This window comes from Fundulus heteroclitus, chromosome 20 (genome assembly GCF_011125445.2).
Source record: "Fundulus heteroclitus isolate FHET01 chromosome 20, MU-UCD_Fhet_4.1, whole genome shotgun sequence".
Lineage (NCBI taxonomy): Eukaryota > Metazoa > Chordata > Actinopteri > Cyprinodontiformes > Fundulidae > Fundulus > Fundulus heteroclitus.
The window spans coordinates 37,054,590-37,077,821 of NC_046380.1; the positions used below are offsets into that span (position 1 = coordinate 37,054,590).

At 40.6% G+C, this 23,232-nt stretch overlaps 2 protein-coding genes across 2 annotated transcripts; both read left to right on the top strand.

Annotated features, from left to right (window-relative positions):
- Window positions 1–3,107: 3,107 nt before the first annotated feature.
- Window positions 3,108–5,295, top strand: opn1lw1 (opsin 1 (cone pigments), long-wave-sensitive, 1). Its single transcript, XM_012854939.3, has 6 exons — window positions 3,108–3,281; window positions 3,630–3,926; window positions 4,046–4,214; window positions 4,330–4,495; window positions 4,582–4,821; window positions 4,918–5,295. Exons 1-6 carry the CDS (start codon window positions 3,179–3,181, stop codon window positions 5,014–5,016), a joined length of 1,074 nt encoding a protein of 357 aa, XP_012710393.2. The 5' UTR covers window positions 3,108–3,178; the 3' UTR covers window positions 5,017–5,295.
- A 14,930-nt stretch (window positions 5,296–20,225) lies between these two features.
- Window positions 20,226–22,773, top strand: LOC105919604 (red-sensitive opsin). Its single transcript, XM_012854938.3, has 6 exons — window positions 20,226–20,434; window positions 20,784–21,080; window positions 21,176–21,344; window positions 21,468–21,633; window positions 21,725–21,964; window positions 22,053–22,773. The coding sequence occupies exons 1-6, from the start codon at window positions 20,332–20,334 to the stop codon at window positions 22,149–22,151; spliced, it is 1,074 nt and encodes a 357-aa protein (XP_012710392.2). The 5' UTR covers window positions 20,226–20,331; the 3' UTR covers window positions 22,152–22,773.
- The last annotated feature ends 459 nt before the right edge of the window (window positions 22,774–23,232 follow it).

A 23,232-nucleotide genomic window follows, 5' to 3' on the forward strand; every position in this document is an offset into this window, starting at 1 on the left:
GATAGATAGATAGATAGATAGATAGATAGATAGATAGATAGATAGATAGATAGATAGATAGATAGATAGATAGATAGATAGATAGATAGATAGATACTCATCACATGCTCAAGTAAGTACCACATACAGACGTTAATGCCGTTTTATACCATGGTCTGGGTGAATACTTGATTCTGATTGGCTGATTTAATAATTGGATTTAACATTTATTTATTTCAGAAGTGACCATGGTAGAAGCAGGATAATGCCCTTGGAGGTGTCCATTATCAGAAATGGATGGACAAAGTGGAGGCGTCAACCGTCGTCTGCTTCACATCGGACGGTTGCTTCCGCAAACTCCCTTACATATCGTGCATCTCTAAGAGAATTTTTTACAAATGAAGTCATTTTTGCGGCATTGACAAAGAATTTAATTAGGCCAGCAAAATCCACACTCTAAAGAAAACATGGTTTAAAATACTTACGATATATTAACTCTATGACCAACTTTTTAGTCAAAGTGTGAATGCTGAATGTAGCTAGCAATAGCTTGCGCTAACTACTAGCAGCTAAAAAGATAATGTTAATTTAAATTAACAAGCGTAATGTGAACTGAAGGTATTAACAAAACTCATCGATATCAATATCAGTATGTAGCATTATTTTCCTGTCTTGCCATTTGATATTTCATCCTTACATTTAGAGTCTCAGCTTGTCTACATGTGACAAAGGCATTTGGCAAGATGGCTTAGCTCTGGCAGTCTCACATCCCATAGGTGGGAAATGCCTTCTGTTATACTGGCTTGTGATAAATATAAATAGGGCTGGACGATAATTCAATACCAATTTATATATCGATCGACAGACAGATATTGTTGATAGACAAAAAAGTCAATTAAAAAGTTCAATAGAATAGCAGTAATTGTTCCTTTTGCATTCTGCCCATGTTAGTTAATATTACAGTCATTACATCCTCCCAACCAATCACAAACACAGACACAGGAACGCTTCGTCCCCTTCAAGGAGTTCAGAGAGCATGCGTTCTTTTTTCTTTTTTAAAAACTTGTAGTTTTGGGAAAAAGATGGTTGAATAAAGGGTTGAGTTTGAATTCAGTGTTTGTGTGGTCTGTATCTAAAAATAGGTTGCTAAGCAACAAAATAAAATAGTCAAGGCTGCTCTTAAAATATATATGTTTTGAATTTGTTGATAATTATCTATATCGAATAATATGATTTCTATTTTATCTATGTGCTTTTTTTCTATATCGTCCGGCCCTAAATATAAATGCTGTATGATAACCTTTTCTAGAATAGCAAATTATCTGTTGTTATAGATTAACAACCTTAGATGTTAAGTGAGGAACAAATAGTCAACTATTGGTGTAGATTTCTAAAAAATAATTACACACAGTAATTCAAAGACTCAAAACAGAATGACCCAGTAAGAGGCGAGTGACATGTTTATAGATCCTTAAAAACTTGTCTTAGCAGATTGTATTTCTGTAGAACGCTGTCAAACTCAACGAGGGGCGGGGTGCACTCTGGATCCCTGGTACAGAGATACACACACCTGACCTAAATTAATGGGTGATTAACAGGCCTCTGCAGGTCTTGATGGCTGCTGAGGAGGTCATGCAATCATTTAATTTGGGTGTGGAGGAGCAGGGGCACATCTGAAACTTGCTGGACAGGGGGTTCTGTTGACAAGGGTTGGAGACACCTGCACTAAATGAAAAACTCTGCCAAAAGAATAATAATAATAAAGTTTCAAAAAGATTAGAAAGCAGAGTTTTCAGAGAGCTGGTTTCCTTGAAAGGATCCCATGGTGCAATAATGCAATTATGTGGCTGACGTGAGAGGTAGGCTCAAAGGCTAGTGAAAAGATCCAGTGATCTGGGGTGACCCTCCTTTCCGGATGGATTAAAGTTGTCTTACTTGCTCCACATGTCAATAGTTAAATCTGTCACAGTTAAATATCCAACAGCAAGAAAATGTTCAAAAATCATTTAAGAGAAAGGAAGAGGTTTAGGAGTTAAGAGGTGTATGTAAATATCACACACATGATAAGAACAGCAAGGAAATGTTTATGTATTTCTGTCTGTGGTGTGAAGCCTTGGAGCAGACTGAATGTGGAAATGTTCAAACAGGAAACAATTCAAAACACAGAATAAAAAGGTGTTTAGAAAGGAATATCAGATTTGAACAATCATCAGTATTATTATTAAACTATCATTATTACCATGTATTACCTTTTGTATTACTGTACACTGTACTGTTTTCTTTAAGATGCTGGCTACTGGGGTTCCACTTCATAGGATGCACTTTATTGTCACTTTTTTTAAATAGCTGTTTTAGATTACAAAATATGTATAAACTTTAGTATGCTTTCCTTGATTAAAAAATAAGAAGTGATATAAATCAAATTGCAGGAAAAGGGGTGGGTTAATATAAATTTATAGTTCTGCCTACTCCTTTGTGAGTGTGAAAATAGTAATTAGTAAATAGTGCCGTTACCATCTGGTGTTACGTTCATTTAACATTTTTTATGTGCCACAGATCTTTCTGTTGTCTTTTAAATGTGCTTTAAGATGTGTCTGTCCTCTCCAGCCAAGCAGAGTCTCCATGTGTACCCACAACTACAAAAACACTGTGCACAGGCTCACAACATGGTATTTCCTTGTTTGTATCAATGGCTAGTTTTAACCAAAAATCATGTGACAGCTTTATGAATCTCATGTCTGTTTCTTTACACCAACAGGAATTTAAAAAGGTAATTTGCTTTTTGTATAATGCAGCATTTAATTAAAATGCACAGGGTTCTATTGAAGTTCTAAGCACCTCCAGTTGTAGGAAATATCTGCTATGAAATTCCTTGAGATATCATACATAAAACATTTATAAGTGAATTAGTGAAAGATCTGAAACTTAATCCACATATTAAGTGAGAGTTTGGAAAGGCTCCTATTGCCTTAACCTCATTTAGGTCTTCTAAGTATTATTGAAAAAAGTGTTTTACCTTGTCTGGGAAGATCTGTGCCAAATGGCACACTGTTGCTGTAATATGATTATAAAGTAATCCTCTCAGAGGTCACTGAGGCATCAGTATAAAAGCTAAAGTCTGATGTGAAGCGTCGATCACCCCAGGAGGTTACAAGTCAGTCGAAGATCCGAGAGCTGAGAACCTTCTTCCCAGAACAGGATGGCAGAGGAATGGGGAAAACAGGCTTTCGCTGCCAGGCGGTACAATGAAGAGACAACGAGGGGATCTGCATTCACATACACAAACAGCAACCATACGAAAGGTATGCTTTTTATTTCCAATCAGATTTGTTTATCTGTTAGAATCTTTTTCAGACTGTTCGAAAATTTCCAACTTAGATACTGAGAATAATGAAAGGAAATTTGTTGATTAGTGTGAAGGCTAGTGAAATTTAAATTAGAAGTAGAATCAAAATGTAAAGCAGTTTGATAATTGTGCTTTGACATTTGTGATTTCACAATTTTCAAAATTCTGAAATTGTCCAAAATAAGATCTTTTTTTTAGTAATACCGGGCAAAACAACACGTGTCATCTAAAGGAGACAGGATCTCTGAATTAGAACATAGTGTGTGCGTGCATAAGGTTCTAAGACGTGAGCCTTTGTTTCCAGATCCTTTTGAGGGACCAAACTACCACATTGCTCCTCGATGGGTTTACAATCTTGCAACCGTCTGGATGTTTTTCGTGGTGGTTTTATCAGTCTTCACCAACGGCCTCGTCTTGGTGGCCACAGCAAAGTTCAAGAAACTTCGTCATCCCCTGAACTGGATCTTGGTCAACCTTGCCATTGCTGATCTTGGAGAAACAGTCTTTGCCAGCACTATCAGTGTATGCAACCAGTTTTTTGGATATTTCATTCTGGGACATCCAATGTGCGTCTTTGAAGGCTACACTGTCTCAACTTGTGGTAAGTTGTCACAGTACTTATACATGATTCAGACTTGTAAACTCATTTAAATCAAACCTACAGAGGAATTTTGGAATTGTTAAACTACATGTAAGTATCCATTATTTTTGTTTACAAAGGTATTGCTGCTCTTTGGTCCCTGACTATCATCTCCTGGGAGAGGTGGGTAGTTGTGTGCAAACCTTTTGGAAACGTCAAGTTTGATGCCAAGTGGGCCACAGGTGGAATCGTGTTCTCCTGGGTCTGGTCTGCAGTGTGGTGTGCTCCTCCCATCTTTGGATGGAGCAGGTAACCTGCTGGTTCTTCTGTAGTTTTTATATCTCAGTCTATATCGTCAATAACCAGTAAACCAAGCTTTAATTGTTCAATGTGAACTAAATGCTAAAATATTGTCTTGTATCAGGTACTGGCCCCATGGACTGAAAACCTCTTGTGGACCTGATGTGTTCAGTGGAAGTGAAGACCCTGGAGTCCAGTCCTACATGATCGTCCTCATGATTACATGCTGCATCCTTCCTCTGGCTATTATCATCCTGTGTTACCTGGCTGTATGGTTGGCCATCCGAGCTGTAAGCGTTATTCCTTTAACGTTAGTTTTGTCGTAGCATTTATGAGAACTTGGTAAACTCTGACCTTGTTGTTTTGTTTGCCACAGGTTGCTATGCAGCAGAAGGAATCTGAGTCAACCCAGAAGGCTGAGAGGGAAGTGTCCAGGATGGTTGTAGTCATGATCGTGGCTTACTGTGTCTGCTGGGGACCTTACACCTTTTTCGCCTGCTTCGCCGCAGCCAACCCCGGATATGCCTTCCATCCTTTGGCTGCTGCCATGCCTGCATACTTTGCCAAGAGCGCCACCATTTACAACCCAGTTATCTATGTCTTCATGAACCGACAGGTGGGCACAACAATCCAGTTGTCATATTCATTTACCTGGTATGGTAATCATGTTTTTGTTTTATATTTAACCTTCGGACTATTCTTTTACTTGCAGTTTCGCACATGCATCATGCAGCTCTTTGGCAAACAGGTGGACGATGGTTCTGAAGTGTCCACATCAAAGACAGAGGTTTCCTCAGTGGCTCCTGCATAAACCTTCATATTCTCTTTTTTGGAAAAAAGCTACTTTGACCTGTACAGAAACTATTTCTTGTTTGTTTGTATTAATTTGGTGAACATTAACCTGACTCTCGCCAGATGGATGTAGTGCCGCCGTTCTCCGCGGAGCGAAATCCATCTGACGAGAGTCAGGTTAGGTGAACATAGCTTTATGGGAAAAAGAAAAAATGGAAAAAAAGTGCATGTATCATGTATGAATGTGTGACTGGTCTTTTTTTTGAAATTAACATAAAATATAAGGCATTCTATAAATTTTGCTTTGTGTAATTTTCTTTAGTACAATTGTACTTTTATGACTGTTGAGACAAAATGCAAATATTCTGTCACTAACTGTGCTAGACCTTTTTACGGAACTAAACATTCAAAGGAAAATCGTACAAAAACATTGTACTGTGAAAGAAAAAATTTGATCAAAATGTAATATTTACTAAGGAGGGGGGAAAACAACAACATAGTGATCTCTCACTGCATGTCAAGAAAATGTTATTTAAAAAAAAAAAATCAAATCATAGCATCATTTGTCATAAAATAATAATCAGAAACACCTGAAAAAAACTACTCACAACAACAATTAAATAAAATGCCGCAAACAGACAGGTGGTTAAAAAATGGTGAAGTAAAAAGACAAAAGACACAAATAGGCATTTGTGTTTGTTGAAACTGAACTCCAAACTTAATTTGCTCTCTTAACTCAAGGCTGTGAAGCAATTTTTTATAAGTTCTCTGGTTGCACTGCGTGCCTCATCTGGTGGTCCTCCACCGTTAGGCTGGAGCTGCTGCAGTCTGGCGTTAGAGCTGCAGCTATCTCAGGTCGTTGCACTTCAAAGCAAGCAAAGAAGTGGCCCTCTGCAAGGGCAGCATCTCCTTTCGTCATTGTGGTATTGTTGGATTTGTAGTTGGTGAGGTGCTGGAACCCATTGCCACACCTGCCTATCATTGTTATCGCTAAGGTAGTCCTAACTCTTCTGGTCGTAGGCTGCTTTAGCCTCATGATGCCTCTTCTCGGGTAAGCTCTGGCTGTGCTTTATTTTGCTTCATCACCAGATCTGAAAGCAGCATCACGTTGCCTCAGGTGATTGTGGACTTCTTTTATCATCCAGGGTTTCTGATTGGAATAAAATCAGAGATGTTTGTCAACAGAAACACAGTCGACACAGAAGTTAATGTAAGATAGCTCTGATATGGTGTTCTTCTCAAGATCTTGATGCTCAAACAAACTCCAGTCCCAGTTCTCAAAACAGTCCTGCTGCTACATCCCCTCACCATGCTTTCACAGTCTTTATGACAAGGGGTCCTCCTCTTCCTGAAGGTGAAGTATGTGGGAATCAAGGACATGGACATTTGATGTTAGCATCCCACTCTTAATGTTTTACCTAACTCGGAGTTGATTTGTAAATGGGTTGAACACATACCAAATGTTGTTCCAAATTAGTTAAGCTAATTTAACCTAATTGCAAATTCTTTAAGAAGAACCTTGGTTCTGTAACTTCCTCACTGAATTCTAAAATGAATTGGATAATTTTATGGTAATGATTTTCAAGCATTTTAATTTTCCCTTATGTCTATTTGTGTGTACATATGTCCCTAATTTCATTAATCTTAATTTTGCTTAGTAGTTTTAGTTAAGTTTTAGTAGGCTAGTAGAGGAGAGTTGTGGATCGAAATCTATCATTAATTCAGGTATACAACTTCTAATTTTGCTCTCCGCCTCTGCTCTTCTGCTCCCTGCTTGCTTTGATTTTTTTCTGCCTTTAACTTTGATCTCCTAGCCAGCCAAAACTACAGAAAAGTTGGATAAAGCTTTTTTAGAACAATGACTCTCAAGGATTTACTTCATTTATTCTTATTTCATTTTTACCCTCTCAAATTCTCTGCTCCCACTCCAGCACAATGAACACTCTCGGATAGCATGAAGCTCTGAGCACCACTAGGACCATTTCCCGAGGAACGTTCCTCAATTCTGGACTGGGTGGTACGATAAACTGCTTGGTCAGATCAGGTAAGTTCAGAACAGGAGCAGAAGTGAATAATGACTTTAATTTATTGAAGGCTTTGTTTGCTGTCTCTGACCATTTTGAATTTGGTCTTGGTGGAGGTGAGAGAGTGTAATGGGGCTGAAGTTGCATTAGAAATGGGCAAAAACCAGAAAGGTTCCTCAACCTCTAGATAAACATACACAAATTGGCCTATTATATCTCTGAGTTAAAGTATTTTAAACCATGAGTGCTTGGAAAACTGCAGGAGCATTAGTTAGCCCTAAAGCCATAACTAAATATTTATAATGTCCCGTTGGGGTATTGTAAGCCACTTTCCATTCATCCCCTTCTCTGATGCACACAAGGTGTAAAGGGTTCCGTAGATCCAACTTGGTGAAAATGCTAGCTCCCTGAATGAGGCTGAATGCAGTGTCCATGTGAGGCAGAGGTTAACAATTTTTGACTGTTATAGAGTTAAGCCTGCGGTAATCAATATATGGATGGAGGGACCCATCCTTCTTAACCATGAAGAAAAACCCAGCACCTGCTGACGGAGAAGAGGGTTGAATGATGCTTGCTCTCAGAGTCCTCCGCATATATATTTTTTTATTGCCACAGTATGAGGAGCTGTAACGGGATATAGTCGACCCCGAGGGGGCGTCGAACCTAGAAGCAGATCAGTAGAACAGTCATATGGTCGATGCCGGGGTAAAGAAGCAGCTCTTGTTGTTGTGCATTAATAATACACTGCCAGACAGGGCATGATAGCCCTCTGGGTAGGACACCTCTATACTTATATCTGGTACCTCATTGATTTTAGCCTCAGATAGACAGGATGATAAACACTCCTCTGACCAACCGAGAATCTCCTTAGACCTCCAATCAACATGGAGATTGTGTCTTCTCAGCCATGTGGCTCCAGGTGGACGAGGAGAACGAATAACAATGAATGTGACCTTCTCATGATGATTTCCTCTGAGGCACAAATTAACTGGTTCAGTTTGGGAAAAAGAACGGTTCAGAATGGGACTATCAAGAGCCATGACCTTTCTTTTGGTAGCCGCAGGAATTAATTTTGTATCCAAACTATGGGTGAACGAGTCATTGATGAACTCCGTATCAGCACTAGGAGCAATGAACACAGTAAAGGACCTGAAGCTCCTTTCTTCAGTGTCTTTCCAACAATCAACGATCCACTTGGGTGGCGAGCTCCTCCAGATCCTTGAGAGAGTTAGATAAGTCACGTTTTGCCAGTTCATCTTTAATCCTTTCATCAAGTCCTTGCAAAAATGCATCCATTAAAGCCTCTTTTACTATCAGCAGCGATGGTATGGAAATCATTTATGTAGCTGGTGACTGGTCTGTCCCCTTGACAAATGGCCAGAAGTGCTCTACCAGCCTCTATATCAGTGAGAACTGAGTCAAAAGCACTAATGAACTCTTGGGAAAATTCTTGATAAGAGTCGCAGATCTGAGACCCATGCTTCCACTCTACAGTACCCCATGCTACAGTACCCCACTTAGCTTTACCAGACAGTAGAGAGATAACAAAAGCTACCCTGGAACACTCAATGGGAAATGATGATGGTTGTAACTGAAAGTGAATTTCACACTGAATTAGAGCAACACTGATCAGGGTCTCCCCTGATAACCTCAGGGGGAATTAATCTGGGTTCACAACTGTGCACAACTGGACTGATATAGATGAGCTAGCAGCGGGAGCTGGACTGGCTGCCACAGTGGGGGTGATGGTAATGTTGTGAAGCAAGTTAATTAGCACAATGATGGGAGCGTCTAACCCGGAAATAGCACGGTCTACACCTGAGCGCCACTCTTGTGCCGGCAACGGGTCCATGTTTGGCTATATTTTACAGTAATGAATCAGATGTAGGACCCGATTATTCAGCTGAGACACAAAGAGCAGTTTAAAAGATTTATTAAAGCAACAGGTGTAGAGAGTCTGGAAACTAGCTGGCACGAAGACAGGGACCACTAAAAAGAGAAATGATTGGTTAGTGGATATAGAACACACAGTGTTGTTGTGCACACTGAAATAAGCCACCAACCTTTCTCTAATACAGAGAGAGGCCCAGAATCCAAGCAGTGGGTCCAGCAGGCTTCCCAACTGAACACTTAGAGGTTGTTCTCTGGGCTGATGATAGCTGGAGAGCTGTGTAACAGGGCTAGGAAAATCCAGGGAACAGGCCAACGTCATACACAGGTGGTCAGAAACAGGAAGAGGTACCAGAGGGTGAGACAGAAAGTGATGTCCAGGAACGGTCCCAAGACACACACAGAGACAGAGGTAATCAGAGGATCAGGCAGAAAGGCTAGGTCAGAGGTATTTGCAATGGTTCATTGTCCAGAATCAGCAGGCCAAGCAGGATAATCCAACAGGGGCAAGGCAAACAGGCAGTAGTCACAAGAGCAAACAGGGCCAATCTCAGGAAGGCAAAACCAGGAATGCTGGAAGGTGAACGGCGTCACTTCCTGTTTGCGGTAAGGCGTATTGTGTCACTTCCTTTTGTCACAGTGTAAATCGCGGTCTGTTGCTTTAGACTCTCTCGCTTTTATCTTTAATCTCTTTGCTGTAACATCTGTTTCTGACTCATAAGCACATTCTCTGTTGCTGCACATCGCCTGCCAGGGGCCAGAATGGGAGACATCGAATCCAACCTGAAACTGCTGGCTAAGGATAAGGGTAAATACAGTAAGGTTGTTATTCACGCTGGCGGTAGTGACACCTGGTCACACCGATCGGAGGTCACTAAAGTTGGTGTTGCTTCAGTGTGTAAGTTTGCTAAAACAATGTCGGACTCTGTAATTTTCTCTGATCCCCTGCCTGATCTGACCAGTGATGATATGTCATCATTCAACCGCTTTTTGTCGAGGTGGTGTCCTGAAAACGATGTGGGCTACATTGATAACTGGCAAACTTTCTGGGGAAAACCTGCTCTGATCCGGAGAGACAGCATCCATCCCACTTTGGATGGTGCAGCTCTTCTTTCCAGGAATCTGGCCGGATTTATTAGTTTTCCTAAATGCTGACAACCCAGGGTCCAGATCAGGAAGCAGAGCCGTAGTTTAACACACCTCTCTGCAGCTTCTATACTGTTACCCACCCATTACCCTATTGAGACGATGTATTTCCCACGGCCAAAACCGAACAGATCAAAAACTGATCTAAAAGGAAAAAATCATAAAAATCTAATAAAAATCAATATGGCTCACCTTGAACCAATAAATAAAACAATTAAACGTGGTCTATTAAATATAAGGTCTCTCCCTCCAAAGACTTTGTTAGTTAATGAATTGATTTCCGATAATCAGATTGATTTATTTTGTCTCACAGAAACCTGGCTACAAGAGGACAACATTAGTATAAATGAGTCAACTCCTTCCAATTAATAGAATTTCCACATTCCCAGATCTGTGGGAAGAGGAGGAAGACTGGCAACCATCTTACAATCTGATTTATTAATTAGTCCCAGGCCAATTAATAACTACAGTTCTTTTGAACATTTAACCCTCAGTTTCCCTCATCCAAACTGCAAAGCAATAAAACCTCTTCTGTTTGTTGTTTTGGATCGTCCACCAGGCCATTACACTCAGTTTTTGGATCAGTTGTCAGACTTCTTATCTGATTTGGTGTTAAACACTGACAAGGTTATTATAGTGGGGGATTTCAACATTCATGTTGACACAGAATGTGTTAACCTTAGTCTAGCCTTTAAAACTATCCTAGATTCAATTGGTTTTGCTCAAAATGTGCATAAACCGACACACTCTTGGCTCCATACTTTAGACCTTGTGCTGACATATGGCATCGATTGTGAAGAATTAACAGTATTTGCCACAGGGCCAAGGACCCTGATATTATGCAATGGATCTGTAAGGGAGATTAAACATTTCTGTAACAAGAAAAACACAGAGGTGTTGATTTATAACGATATGAACTGTGGCCTGGTGTCTGATTTAACAGACATCCTTCAGACAGACCTTCCAAGGGTCTTGAAAGAACGTCCGACCTTGGAAAAACTCATAATACAAGCTGAAGCCCTGAAGGACGTCACCCAGATAAGAAAATCAGAAGTATTAAAAGAGGATTACATTCGTTTGTTGAACTTTGTTGATGGCCTGAATGTCAAGGTGTTTCTTAGTGGCCCTCTGGCGCCCGTTAATTGTGGAGATGAGATTTTTTCCAGAATTCTGATGCTAAACAAATGGCTGGAAAAAACATGCAAAGAAACAACTGTAACCTTCATAGACAACTTTAACATCTTTTGGGAAAGAAGACATCTGGTCAACAGAGATTGTTTCTCTCTAAATAGGTCAGGTGCAAAACGGCTGATTTCAAACATCTTCTATTCTGTGAACCATGCGCCATCAGCTTTGTTCCAAAACAAAGTACATCCAGTGCCAAAACAAATGATAAGCCCAGTGCAGCCCGAACAAGCCAAGATAAAGATGGCCAGAAAGATGACACAGAATGAGGCGTTGTCAGAGCTACAGGACGATTCATCCCAGATCTCAGCAGGACAAAGAGAGGACCAAGAACCTCCATCGTCACGAACACCGGTCCAGACCAGACCCGCCTCCCCTTCTTCTCCACAAAGCCCAGAAGTTCCTTTTCTGGAATTTTCTCACAACATGAACAAAGTATTTAAGATTGGCCTACAGATGACATCCTCTCCACATAGCCATTCTGCTGTGAATAAACCAGGATTTTCCAAAGGCCTCAGATCCTCCTCCTCTACGTATCACAGAACACTCTGGTACTGAGGAACTCCAAATTACTTTGCTGTGATACAGATTGGGCCCTGGCCACACGTTTATCAGACATGACAGTTCTCAGTATCAGCCTGGGCCTTTCGCCAGAGATTATGGAATATCTGTCATAATACGTGGCAGAAATAAGAAAAACTACAGGATAAACAGGAACAAATACTTAAAAGTCATAAACTGTCAGATGCAACCTGCCACAGAGACAGTATCAACCACCAAGTCATATACACTGGGTTTATTAAATATTAAATCTCTGTCAGGAAAATCCCTTTTAATTAATGACTTCATTATTGACAATCTTGATGTAATGTTTTTAACAGAAACATGGCTGCATGAATTTAATGAAGCAGCTATACTGATGGAGTCAACACCTCCAAACTACAATTTTCTTTGTGAGAGCAGACAGCAAAGGAAAGGTGGAGGAGTAGCAACATTGTTTAATGATTCACTAAAGTGTAAAAAGGTGTTTTTGGGAAAATTTGACTCTTGAACATTTGGCTCTCCAGGTAAAGGGCCCGGTACAAACTATGTTTCTGAATGTGTACAGGCCTCCTAAGTCCACATCAAACTTTTTTAATGATTTTAGTGACCTGCTGTCTGTGATATGTGTTGATTAATTATTAATTAATTATTAATTAATTATTGTGGGAGACTTCAACTTTCACATTGACAACCCTGAAGACAGAAGTGCAAAAGAACTGTGTGACACACTTAGAAACTTTGGTTTAACTCAACATGTTAAACAGCCAACACACAAACAGGGACATATTTTAGACTTGATCATCACTAAAAGTCTAATAATTTCTAACGTCAATGTAACTGATGTTGCCCTATCTGATCATTTTTCTGTTACCTTTGAAAGCATCATTTCCAGTGACTCATTTAGCCAAAGGGACATCATAAGAAAACGCACCTTTAAGGACAATGCCGCAGAAACTTTTATTCAAGCTTACTCTGATACTTCAACCTTGGGCTGCAACTCAGTAGATGAGCTAGCAGTGTTGTATAAAGTACTAAAATCTCGGAGTCAAGTAAAAGTATAAGTACCTCTCTAAAATATGACTTTGGTAAAAGTCCAAGTCACTGACTGAAATGTTACTTGAGTAAAAGTCTTAAAGTATCTAAAATGTCTTGAACTTAAGTATGAAAATTACTTTAAAAATAGATGTACTCAAGTAATATAATAAAAAGTATAGGTAAAAAGTAAAACAAAGCAAATGCAGTTTGAATGACATTTTTTAGATTTTGGTAACTTAGAAAGTCAAATTCACTTAAAATAACATAAACAACCAAGTGCAGGAGAAATTTAGACCAAGTTTAAATAGAAAATACAGCCTTTTTGTAAGCTTTCAGTTTTCCTTCTTCAAGTAAGGTCAGTGCTAAGCACTTTAAAATTGTACACAACCAAGTGCAGGCAAAATTTAGACCAGGGGGTGTATACTAAGAACATGGTTTAGTTACTCTTTTTGTAACGAGTAACTAAAGCAAACATTGAAAATGTATTGAAGTAAAAGTATGCAATTAAGTTCAGAAATATAGTGAAGTAAAAGTAAAAGTTATCAAAAAATGTTATACTCGAGAAAAGTATAAAGTACTCCAAAATATACTTAAGTACAATAGTGAAGTATTTTTACTTCGTTACTATACAACACTGTGAGCTAGTAGATAACTTTCATTCTAAAGTCTCAGACATCATTAACTGCATTGCTCCAGTTAAAGTGAAAGTTCTTTCCGGGAAGAAAAAATCTCCATGGAGAAATGCTCCAGCAGTTAGAGGTGAAAAAAGGGAATGTCGGAAAGCTTAACGCAGGTGGAGAAAGAACAGACTCCAGGTTCACTACGACATCTATAAAGAGAGACTTGACAGATATAATTTACAACTGAAAAATGCAAGGGAATCTTTCTTCTCAGAGATCATCAAGAAAAACATTAATAATGCTCGTGTCTTATTTTCCACAGTTGACAGGCTAACAAATCCTCCTGTGTCAGTGGCTTCTGAACTCCACTCCACCAGGGCCTGCAATGAATTTGCTAACTTCTTTACTAAAAAAATCCTAAAAATTAGAGGATCACTTTGTACTACCATATCAACACCAGAACCAAAGCTGTATTCAGCTGGAACTACTTCTGACAAAATGTCACATTTCAGCCAAATAAACCACAAAAGCTTAGAGCAGATCATTCAGCAGCTAAGTTCCTCCTCCAGCTGCCTTGATGTTCTACCCACAGCTTTCTTTAAAAAGGTTTTACCTGGCATAGCGTCTGATTTGACTCAGATAATAAACACGTCCCTTCTGTCAGGTGTTTTCCCCCAGTCCCTAAAAACAGCAAATATCAAACCACTGCTGAAAAAGAACAATTTAGACAAACTACTATTCCAGAACTACAGGCCCATCTCAAACCTCCCCTTTATCAGTAAGATTATTGAAAAAGCTGTATTTCAGCAATTAAACACCTTCTTAACAACGACCAGCCGCTTTGACGTATTCCAGTCTGGCTTCCGTGCTCACCACAGTACAGAGACCGCCCTTATTAAGGTGTTTAATGACATCCATATAAATACAGATTGTGGAAGAACCACCGTGCTGGTTCTATTGGACCTCAGTGCAGCATTCGATACTGTCGATCACTCCATACTATTAGAATGCCTAGAAAACTGGGTCGGCCTTTCTGGTACAGCACTCCACTGGTTTAAATCCTACTTAAAGGACAGGGACTTTTTTGTGTCAGTAGGTAACTTTACATCCCAGACGACAACAATTACATGTGGGGTTCCCCAAGGGTCCATCCTGGGTCCCCTCCTCTTCAATATCTACATGCTCCCTCTAGCTCAGATAATAAAAATAACAACATCAGCTACCATAACTATGCAGACGACACACAGCTTTACATCATCATGTCACCAGGTGACTATAAACCAGTTCAAGCACTGAGTAAATGCCTAGAAGAAATCAATGCCTGGATGTGCCAAACTGTAAAAGTGCGGAAAGCCTGAGTTCCTTTAAATCGATATTAAAAACACATTTGTTTAAAATTGCCTTTGAATGTTCAAGTTAAACTGTTTTGCTGTTTTTAAATGTTCTTTTTTTGTTTCTACATTCTATCCCTACTTGCTTTTATTCCTATATTTTAATCATGTAAAACACTTTGCATTGTCTCTGTACTGAATTGTGCTATATAAATAAATTTGCCTTGCCTTGCCTATTTCCTCACAACCCTGTCCTATCTGATAATTTTTTAATAACATTTGAGTTTAATCTAACTGAGTTCTTCACCCCCAAAAGAGGGTTCCATTATAGTAGATCTTTATCGGATAATGCTGCATCAAACTTAAAGAGTCTGTCCCCCTTTTAATATGGCCAGTATTGCACAAATACCCTGCAGATAGCAGCAATGTTGTTTCTTCCCATTCACAAATAGATGTCTTTGTTAACGGTGTGATTTCGTCATTGCGTTCTGCATTAGACAATGTAGCTCCCTTGAAAAAGAAGGTGATTATTCACAGGAAGCTGGTTCCCTGGTTTAATTCAGAGCTGCGTTCCTTGAAGCACAATGTTATGAAAATTGGAGAGAATATGGCACTTTACACACCAAGAGGAATCCTACCTAATCTGGAAAGACAGTCTATTGTTGTATAAAAAGACCCTCCGCAGAGTTAGAGCAGCATATTTTTCATCAATAATTGAGGAGAATAAAAATAATCCTAGATTTCTCTTCAGTACAGTTGCAAGACTTACACAGAGTCATAGCTCCGTTGATCCATCTATTCCCTTAGCAGTAATGACTTTATGGGATTTTTCATAAATAAAATTGATTCCATTAAAAATCAAATAATTGGCATCCTCCCAAACATGATTACCTCATCCTCAGTAAGTGAGGCAGCGTTGGAGGAATCTTTAGAACCTGTGCGGTGTTTCAACTGTTTAGAAGCAGTAGAGCTTTCTGAGCTATCTAAAATTTTAGCTTCATCTAAACCTTCTACCTGTATGTTAAACCCAATCCCAACCAAACTGTTTAAGGAGATATTCCCTTTGATCAGTGGCACTATTTTAGACATGATTAATCTATCCTTAGTAAATGGATATGTACTACAGGCTTTTAAAGTAGCTGTTATTAAACCTTTACTTAAGAAACCATCTCTTGATCAAGATGAATTAGTAAACAGGGCCTGAGTTTTTGCCTCGGCGACCAGCCGAGCCGCCCATCGCTTTGACTGCCAGTACACATCAGCTGTTTCCAGAGTCCCACAGGCCAATAAAACCCGATAGGACTCCTTCTTCAGCTTGACGGCTTCCCTCACCGCCGGTGTCCACCAGCGTGTTTGAGGGTTGCCGCCGCGACATGCACCGACAACCTTGCGGCCACAGCTCCGACTAGCCGCCTCAACAATAGAGGCGCGGAACATGATCCATTCAGACTCAATGTCCCACGCCTCCCTCAGGACGTGTTCAAAGCTCTCCCGTAGGTGGGAGTTAAAGCTCCGTCTCACGGGGGACTCTGCCAGACGTTCCCAGCAGACACTCACATTACGTTTGGCCCTGCCAGGTCTGACCGGCCTTCTCCCCCACCATCAGAGCCAGCTCACCACCAGGTAGTGGTCGGTGGAGAGCTCCACCCCTCTCTTCACCCGAGTGTCCAAGACATGCGGCCACAGGTCAGATGAAACGACAACAAAGTCGATCATTGAACTGCGGCCTAGGGTGTCCTGGTGCCAAGAGCACATGTGGACACCCTTATTATTGAACATGGTGTTCGTGATGGACAATCCATGATGAGTACAGAAGTCCAAAAACAGAACACCACTTGAGTTCAGATCGGGTGGGCCATTTCTCCCAACCACGCCCCTCCAGGTCCCACTGTCATTGCCCACGTGAGCGTTAAAGTCCCCCAGCAAAATGAGGGAGTCCCCAGGAGGGGCACTCTCCAATTCCCCCCTCCAAGGACTCCAAAAAGGGTGGGTAATCTGAACTGCTGTTTGGCGCATAAGCACAAACAACATTCAGAGTCCATCCCCCCACCCTCTCGTTCACCGGGGTGAACCCCAACGTGCAGGCACTGAGATGAGGGGCAACAAGTATGCCCACTCCAGCTCGGCGCCTCTCACCAGGGGCAACTCCAGAGTGGAAGAATGCCCAACCCCTCTCAAGGAGACTGGTTCCAGAGCCAGAGCCATGCGTCGAGGTGAGTCCGACTATCTCTAGTCGGAACCTCTCAACCTCGTGCACTAGCTCACGCTCCTTCCCCACCAGAGAGGTGACATTCCACGTCCCAAGAGCCAGCTTCTGCAGCCGAGGATCGGAACATCAAGGTCCCCGCCCTCTACTGCCACCCATTGCACAATGCACCCGACCCCTTTGGCCCCTCCAATAGGTGGTGAGCCCATTGGAAGGGGGACCCATGTCACCTCTTCGGGCTGAGCCCGGCCGGGCTCCATGGGTAAAAGCCCAGCGACCAGGCGCTCACCAATGATCCCCACCTCCAGGCCTGGCTCCAGAGTGGAGCCTCGGTGACCCGCGTCCAGGCAAGGGAACACGACATCCATTTATTGTATTCATCATAAAGGGGTTTTGGGCTGCTCTTTGTCTGGTCCCTCACTAGGACCTGTCTGCCTTGGGTGACCCTACTAGGGGCTTAAAGCCCCTGACAGCATAGCTCCTAGGATACCCCTCCACCACGGTAAGGTGGCAGCCCAGGGAGGGGCTATGTATATATATATATATATATTAGGGCTGGGCAACGATTAAAATATTTAATCGCGATTAATCGCATAATTTGCCTGATTAATCGCGATTAATCGCGATTAATCGCATTGTATTTACAAACTCCAAGAATGAATTCAAAAGTAGTGTAAAGAGCACTTTTATTTTAATGTTCTGCTGCCATATGAACAAAAGTGTTGTAACATTTGTAGCACTTATCAGTAACACATATTTAGTGTAAAGCTCAACTTAAACATGTAAAACAAAAAATAGCAATAATAATAAATTAAAGCTTATTGCCACTGACAGGGAATTCTCTTTAAATACAGGCAATTTCTGAGGTAACAGCAGGGAACAGCATTACCATTTTATGTTCAATACCAAAGTTTAACTTGGCAGTGGTTACAACTAACTTGTTTCTGTCATATTCGATGCTGGAAGAACTTTAAACTGAAATGCTTGCTAACTCGATATGCTTGCGTTGCTTGCGTTTATTTGACGTTGACATGCGTTTTTTTGTTGTTGCTTTCTCGCGTGCATATAGTGAATGGCAGGGAAAAACAGGCAAAAACACATGGATACTTTGAAGCGAGAAGCGACTTCACCGACGGCGTCGATGCAGACTCCGCTCCGCTCCGCACAAAACTTGTTCCGTTCGCCAACTCACCGCCTCGCCTAAGCAAATTCCTGCGAGGAAACACCGCCTTCCGCATGTCGGCTTTGTTTTTTTCCGGCCAGCAACTTTCTTCCTCTGAATCCGAGGTTTGGCTGACAGCGAGGTTATTGGCGCATTATCGCCACCTACTGTTCTGATTCAAACCCCTACACCGCAGCAACAGACATTCACAAAATAAAAGCATGTGAGCAACATGCGTTAATGCGCGTTAAAGAAAATATCGCTGTTAATAGTCTAATGAGTTAACGCGAAATTAACGCGTTAACTTGCCCAGCCCTAATATATATATATATATATATATATATATATATATATATATATATATATATATATATATATATATATATATATATATATATATATATATATATATAGCGGACAGATCTTGTAGCCACGACATGCAGACACTACTCACCACTTTGAGCCTTCAGAGGGAAAGCCTCTGGACCGTTGCCCAAGTTGCCTATTGCAATGCAGGAAGCCATGTTAGCGCTAGGCTAAGCTAATTAAACTCTAAGGGCCAAATCAGTGCTCGCGCTTACTGTCACCGTTATGAGTGGTGCCGATCCGTGATGCGGTACGCGACTATCCGTGCTAAAAAAAATAGAATACCGTGTTAATGATGAAAAGTAGATAATGACATTAGATACAGTTGAGTTAATCAGGGTATTACAAACAGTTGAAGAAGAAAAGAAACAAGCAAGCTAAGAGAAAATGTATTATTTACACAGAAGAAGCTGAACTAGACCAAAGAAACTACATACCAATTTGAAAAGACTGACACTTATCTAAGATAATTAAATCCAAATGCACAATGAACAGAACACAATAGACTAAGAAGCTAAATGCAATGAACTAAGATTGCAGGACCTATTCAACATAAACAATTAAATGATCCAACTGCAAACACAAATGAAAACTGAGACCCAAACATACAAGAATAAATACAGAAGGTTATTTTTCTTAAAATATGCCACATCCACCATAATAAGCCTTCTTTTTCTTTTATATTTTGGTTAGTTAAAGTATGGACCAACAAAAATATTTCAGGCAATGAAAATGAAAGAAAACTGGCTTATTTGATCTTTATAATTTTCTTGTATTTTTTTAAATACAAGCATCAAACGTTTGTATTTCCAGCATTGTTACTCTTAAGTGTCCATCAAGGACAACCTGGGGGAACAAACTGCTTCTTTCGAAATCATTGCTTGTAGCACCGACCTGAAGGTAAAAGTCTGAACAGTTTGTGTCCAGAATGTGTGGAGTCTGCAGAGATGTTAGCAGCCTTTTCCTACACTCTAGACCTGTACAAATCCTGGATGGATGGAAGGTCAGCCCTCATGATCTGCTCTGAGATCTGATTGTTTGTTGGAGTCTGGGTCTGCTGCAAGGACAGTCTCTGCTGTCTATGTGTAAGGGCCATCTCAGGTCCTTACAAAGGATGGTTCCAAGGAACAAGAATCAATCTATAGATGACACAGCGTTATGGAGAATGTTAAGGGGAGGGACTGTGGGGGGTGTTCACAAGAAGTCAAACATCATATCTACTGTCTTGAGTGGGTTAGGCTCCAGGTTCCTGGTTAGGACTGCATCAGTGGACTAGCTGATCCCCCTTCGGGCAGTATGCAGTGTTGTGTAGTTTCACAGACTGGTTGAGATGTAGTTTTTTGTATAAAGAGCGAAGAGGAGTAAACATACACCTGGGGTGGCTGGTAGTTCTTGTGCAGAAGAAGATGCTGCCGGGCCTCACTGCCGCAACTGCCAATCAGTCAGAAAGCTGTTGATCCACCGACAGGTGGAGGCAGGCGCTGTGAGCTAGGTAAGCTTTTGTTGGAAAATGTCGGCGTTGATGGTGTTGAACACTGCGCTGAGGTCTACAAACAGGATGCTGCCGTATGTCTCTATAGAGTTGAGATGGAGCATGGTAAAGTGTAGTTCAAAGTTAACTGCATCATCCTCTGGCCTGCTTGTCCAGGCTGGGGTTTTGCCCAGAGTGGGGGATGGGCTTCTGTCATTGGTTTTAAAGTAATCCCATCAGAGTTCTGTGAAGCGTCGGTATATAAGCTGATGTCTGAGATGAAGCACCCAGCAAACCCTAAAGGCTACAAGTGACAAGAGGGTCCAAAAGTTGAGAACCTCTTTACAAAATCCGAATGGCAGAACAATGGAGAAAACAACCATTTGCTGCCAGGCAGCATGATGAAGATACAACGAGGGGTTCTGCATTCATATACACAAACAGCAATAATACTAAAGGTATGCTTTTCAATTTGAACCATTTTGTGTTTAGGCCTAGTGTTATTAGAGATTGATTTAATCTGTTAAAAAGTTTCTGCGTGTCTTTGTACACTTTTACAATCTGAAATATAAGTGGAGTGAGATGTACTGTCCCTTACAATCTGATATTTAAACAAATGCTTACATGGAGAACATACTGTTGTAAAGTTTTTGAAAATCATTGTTATTTTTTTAAGTCAAACTGCATTGCATAAACATATTTGTAATACCAAGCAAAACAACTTGTCATCTAAAAGAGACAGGATCTCTGAATTACAACATAGTGTGTGAGTGTATAAGGTTCTAAGACGTGAGCCTTTCTTTCCAGATCCTTTTGAGGGACCAAACTACCACATCGCTCCTCGATGGGTTTACAATCTTGCAACTGTCTGGATGTTTGTCGTGGTGGTTTTATCAGTTTTCACCAACGGCCTTGTCTTGGTGGCCACGGCAAAATTCAAGAGACTTCGTCATCCCCTGAACTGGATCTTGGTCAACCTTGCTATTGCTGATCTTGGAGAGACAGTCTTTGCCAGCACCATCAGTGTATGCAACCAGTTTTATGGATATTTCATTCTGGGACATCCAATGTGCGTCTTTGAAGGCTATGTTGTCTCAATTTGTGGTAAGTTCCCACAATGCTTATACATAATTCAGACCTGTAAATTTATTTTAATCTGTTAAACTGCATGTATGCATCCATTCTTTTTCTTTATGAAGGTATTGCTGCTCTTTGGTCCCTGACTATCATCTCCTGGGAAAGGTGGATAGTTGTGTGCAAACCTTTTGGAAATATCAAGTTTGATGCCAAATGGGCCACAGCTGGAATCATGTTCTCCTGGGTTTGGCCTGCAGTGTGGTGTGCTCCTCCCATCTTTGGATGGAGCAGGTGACCTGCAGGTTTTTGTGTTGCTATGTACTGTTTGTATCTCAGACTGCATTTTCAAGAATCAACAGGCCAAGCTATGATTGTTCAATGTGAACTAAATGCTAAAATATTGTCTTGTATCAGGTACTGGCCCCATGGACTGAAAACCTCTTGTGGACCTGATGTGTTCAGTGGAAGTGAAGACCCTGGAGTCCAGTCCTACATGATCGTCCTCATGGTTACATGCTGCATCATTCCTCTGGCTATTATCATCCTGTGTTACCTGGCTGTATATTTGGCCATCCATGCTGTATGTTTTATCCCCCACTGCTTACTTTAACTTTTTCATGGCATTTATGAGTCCTTGGTAAACTCTGACCTTGTTGTTTTGTTGGCTATAGGTTGCTGTACAGCAAAAGGATTGTGAGTCAACCCAGAATGCTGAGAAGGAAGTGTCCAGGATGGTTGTAGTCATGATCGTGGCTTTTTGTATCTGTTGGGGACCTTACGCCTCTTTTGCCTGCTTTGCCGCAGCCAACCCCGGATATGCCTTCCATCCATTGGCTGCCTCCATACCTGCATATTTAGCTAAGAGTGCCACAATCTATAACCCAGTTATCTATGTCTTCATGAACCGACAGGTGGGCACAAAAATCCAGTTGTCATATTTATTTACCTATTACAGTAATTGTGCTATTGGTAACATTCGTTCTGTTCTTTTATTTGCAGTTCCGCAAATGCATCATGAAGCTCTTTGGCAAAGGGGTGGATGATGAATCTGAAGTGTCCACATCAAAGACAGAGGTCTCCTCTGTGGCTCCCGAATAACTTTCATGTTCTCCTTTTTGGAAAAAAGCTACTTTGACCTGTACAGAAACTATTTTGAAAGCTTTATGGTAAAAACAAGAACTGAAAAAAGTGATGGCATCATGTTTGAAAGTTTTACATGTCTTTTTTGAAATTAACATAAAATATGGGGCATCTATATCTTAGCTCTGGGTATGGATATTTGATATTCACTTAGGCCAAACTCCCAACATCTTGGTCATATGAATTTATAACCAACTCATATAAAACTCAATGGTGCTTCTCCGATGGTTACTCTGAGGTCAAAAAATGGTGGATGATCTTTGTTGATTATTCTTTTCTTTTTTCTTGCCATCACAGAATAACCTAAATGGTAAATTGAGGGTTTGGGATTAAAGTCAGAATATTGAGAATAAATGTTTTGCTTAAAAAACAGAATGCTGACGTTCTGTGTGCAAGTTTGAGCATAAGGTTTGTCGCCCATTTACACAAGACATTACTTTTGCAGGTCTAATTGACAGCATATTTTTGACTTCATTGTGGATATACTTTTCCCACTTTTTTCTGTCCATTTTTACTTTTTTCCTCCTAATTTCCTCTTTACTCTTAAAACGAGTGGCAAATAAATTTTAAAAAACCTTGACCCTAATTTCTGTTTTCTCTAAGTGAGCCATATATGCTGTTTTACCATGGAACTTCTGAAGGCTGATTTCTGAAATTTAGCTAAAGTACTCCCCCCACAGGTTGGAGTTGGAGTCAGCTTATCTGACTCATCCATATATCAGGCTAAGCTGCCAACGTCTTAACTTCTGTTAAAATACCAGAATGCTTTCTTATCCTCCACACAGCAAAACGCTTTGATTGTGTATAATAAAACTGTATACTTTGTCAGAAAGTTTCAGCTTTAATCAAAATTTTAAAATGATTACTTTTGTCGTTGTTTCAACTTGTTTGTTAGAAGCTAGGTTTTAGTTAGTCATTATGTTGTTGTTTCAGAAGGTCACTGTGTGTTTATCTGCTTGCAAATTGTTCATTGAAGAGCACATTTTACAGTAATGTATGTTTAGGTGCTTTGGTCGGTAAAAGAGAGGACGGCTTTCAC

What these genes read in the sequence shown, in the direction of transcription:
- opn1lw1 (XM_012854939.3), top strand. Translation starts at nt 3,179, where the DNA reads ATGGCAGAGGAATGGGGAAAACAGGCTTTCGCTGCCAGGCGGTACAAT. An exon ending in CCCATCTTTGGATGGAGCAG is followed by an intron (nt 4,215 to 4,329) that starts GTAACCTGCTGG and finishes GTCTTGTATCAG; the next exon opens with GTACTGGCCCCATGGACTGA. An exon ending in ATGTCTTCATGAACCGACAG is followed by an intron (nt 4,822 to 4,917) that starts GTGGGCACAACA and finishes TTTTACTTGCAG; the next exon opens with TTTCGCACATGCATCATGCA.
- LOC105919604 (XM_012854938.3), top strand. Translation starts at nt 20,332, where the DNA reads ATGGCAGAACAATGGAGAAAACAACCATTTGCTGCCAGGCAGCATGAT. An exon ending in AAACAGCAATAATACTAAAG is followed by an intron (nt 20,435 to 20,783) that starts GTATGCTTTTCA and finishes CTTTCTTTCCAG; the next exon opens with ATCCTTTTGAGGGACCAAAC. An exon ending in CCCATCTTTGGATGGAGCAG is followed by an intron (nt 21,345 to 21,467) that starts GTGACCTGCAGG and finishes GTCTTGTATCAG; the next exon opens with GTACTGGCCCCATGGACTGA.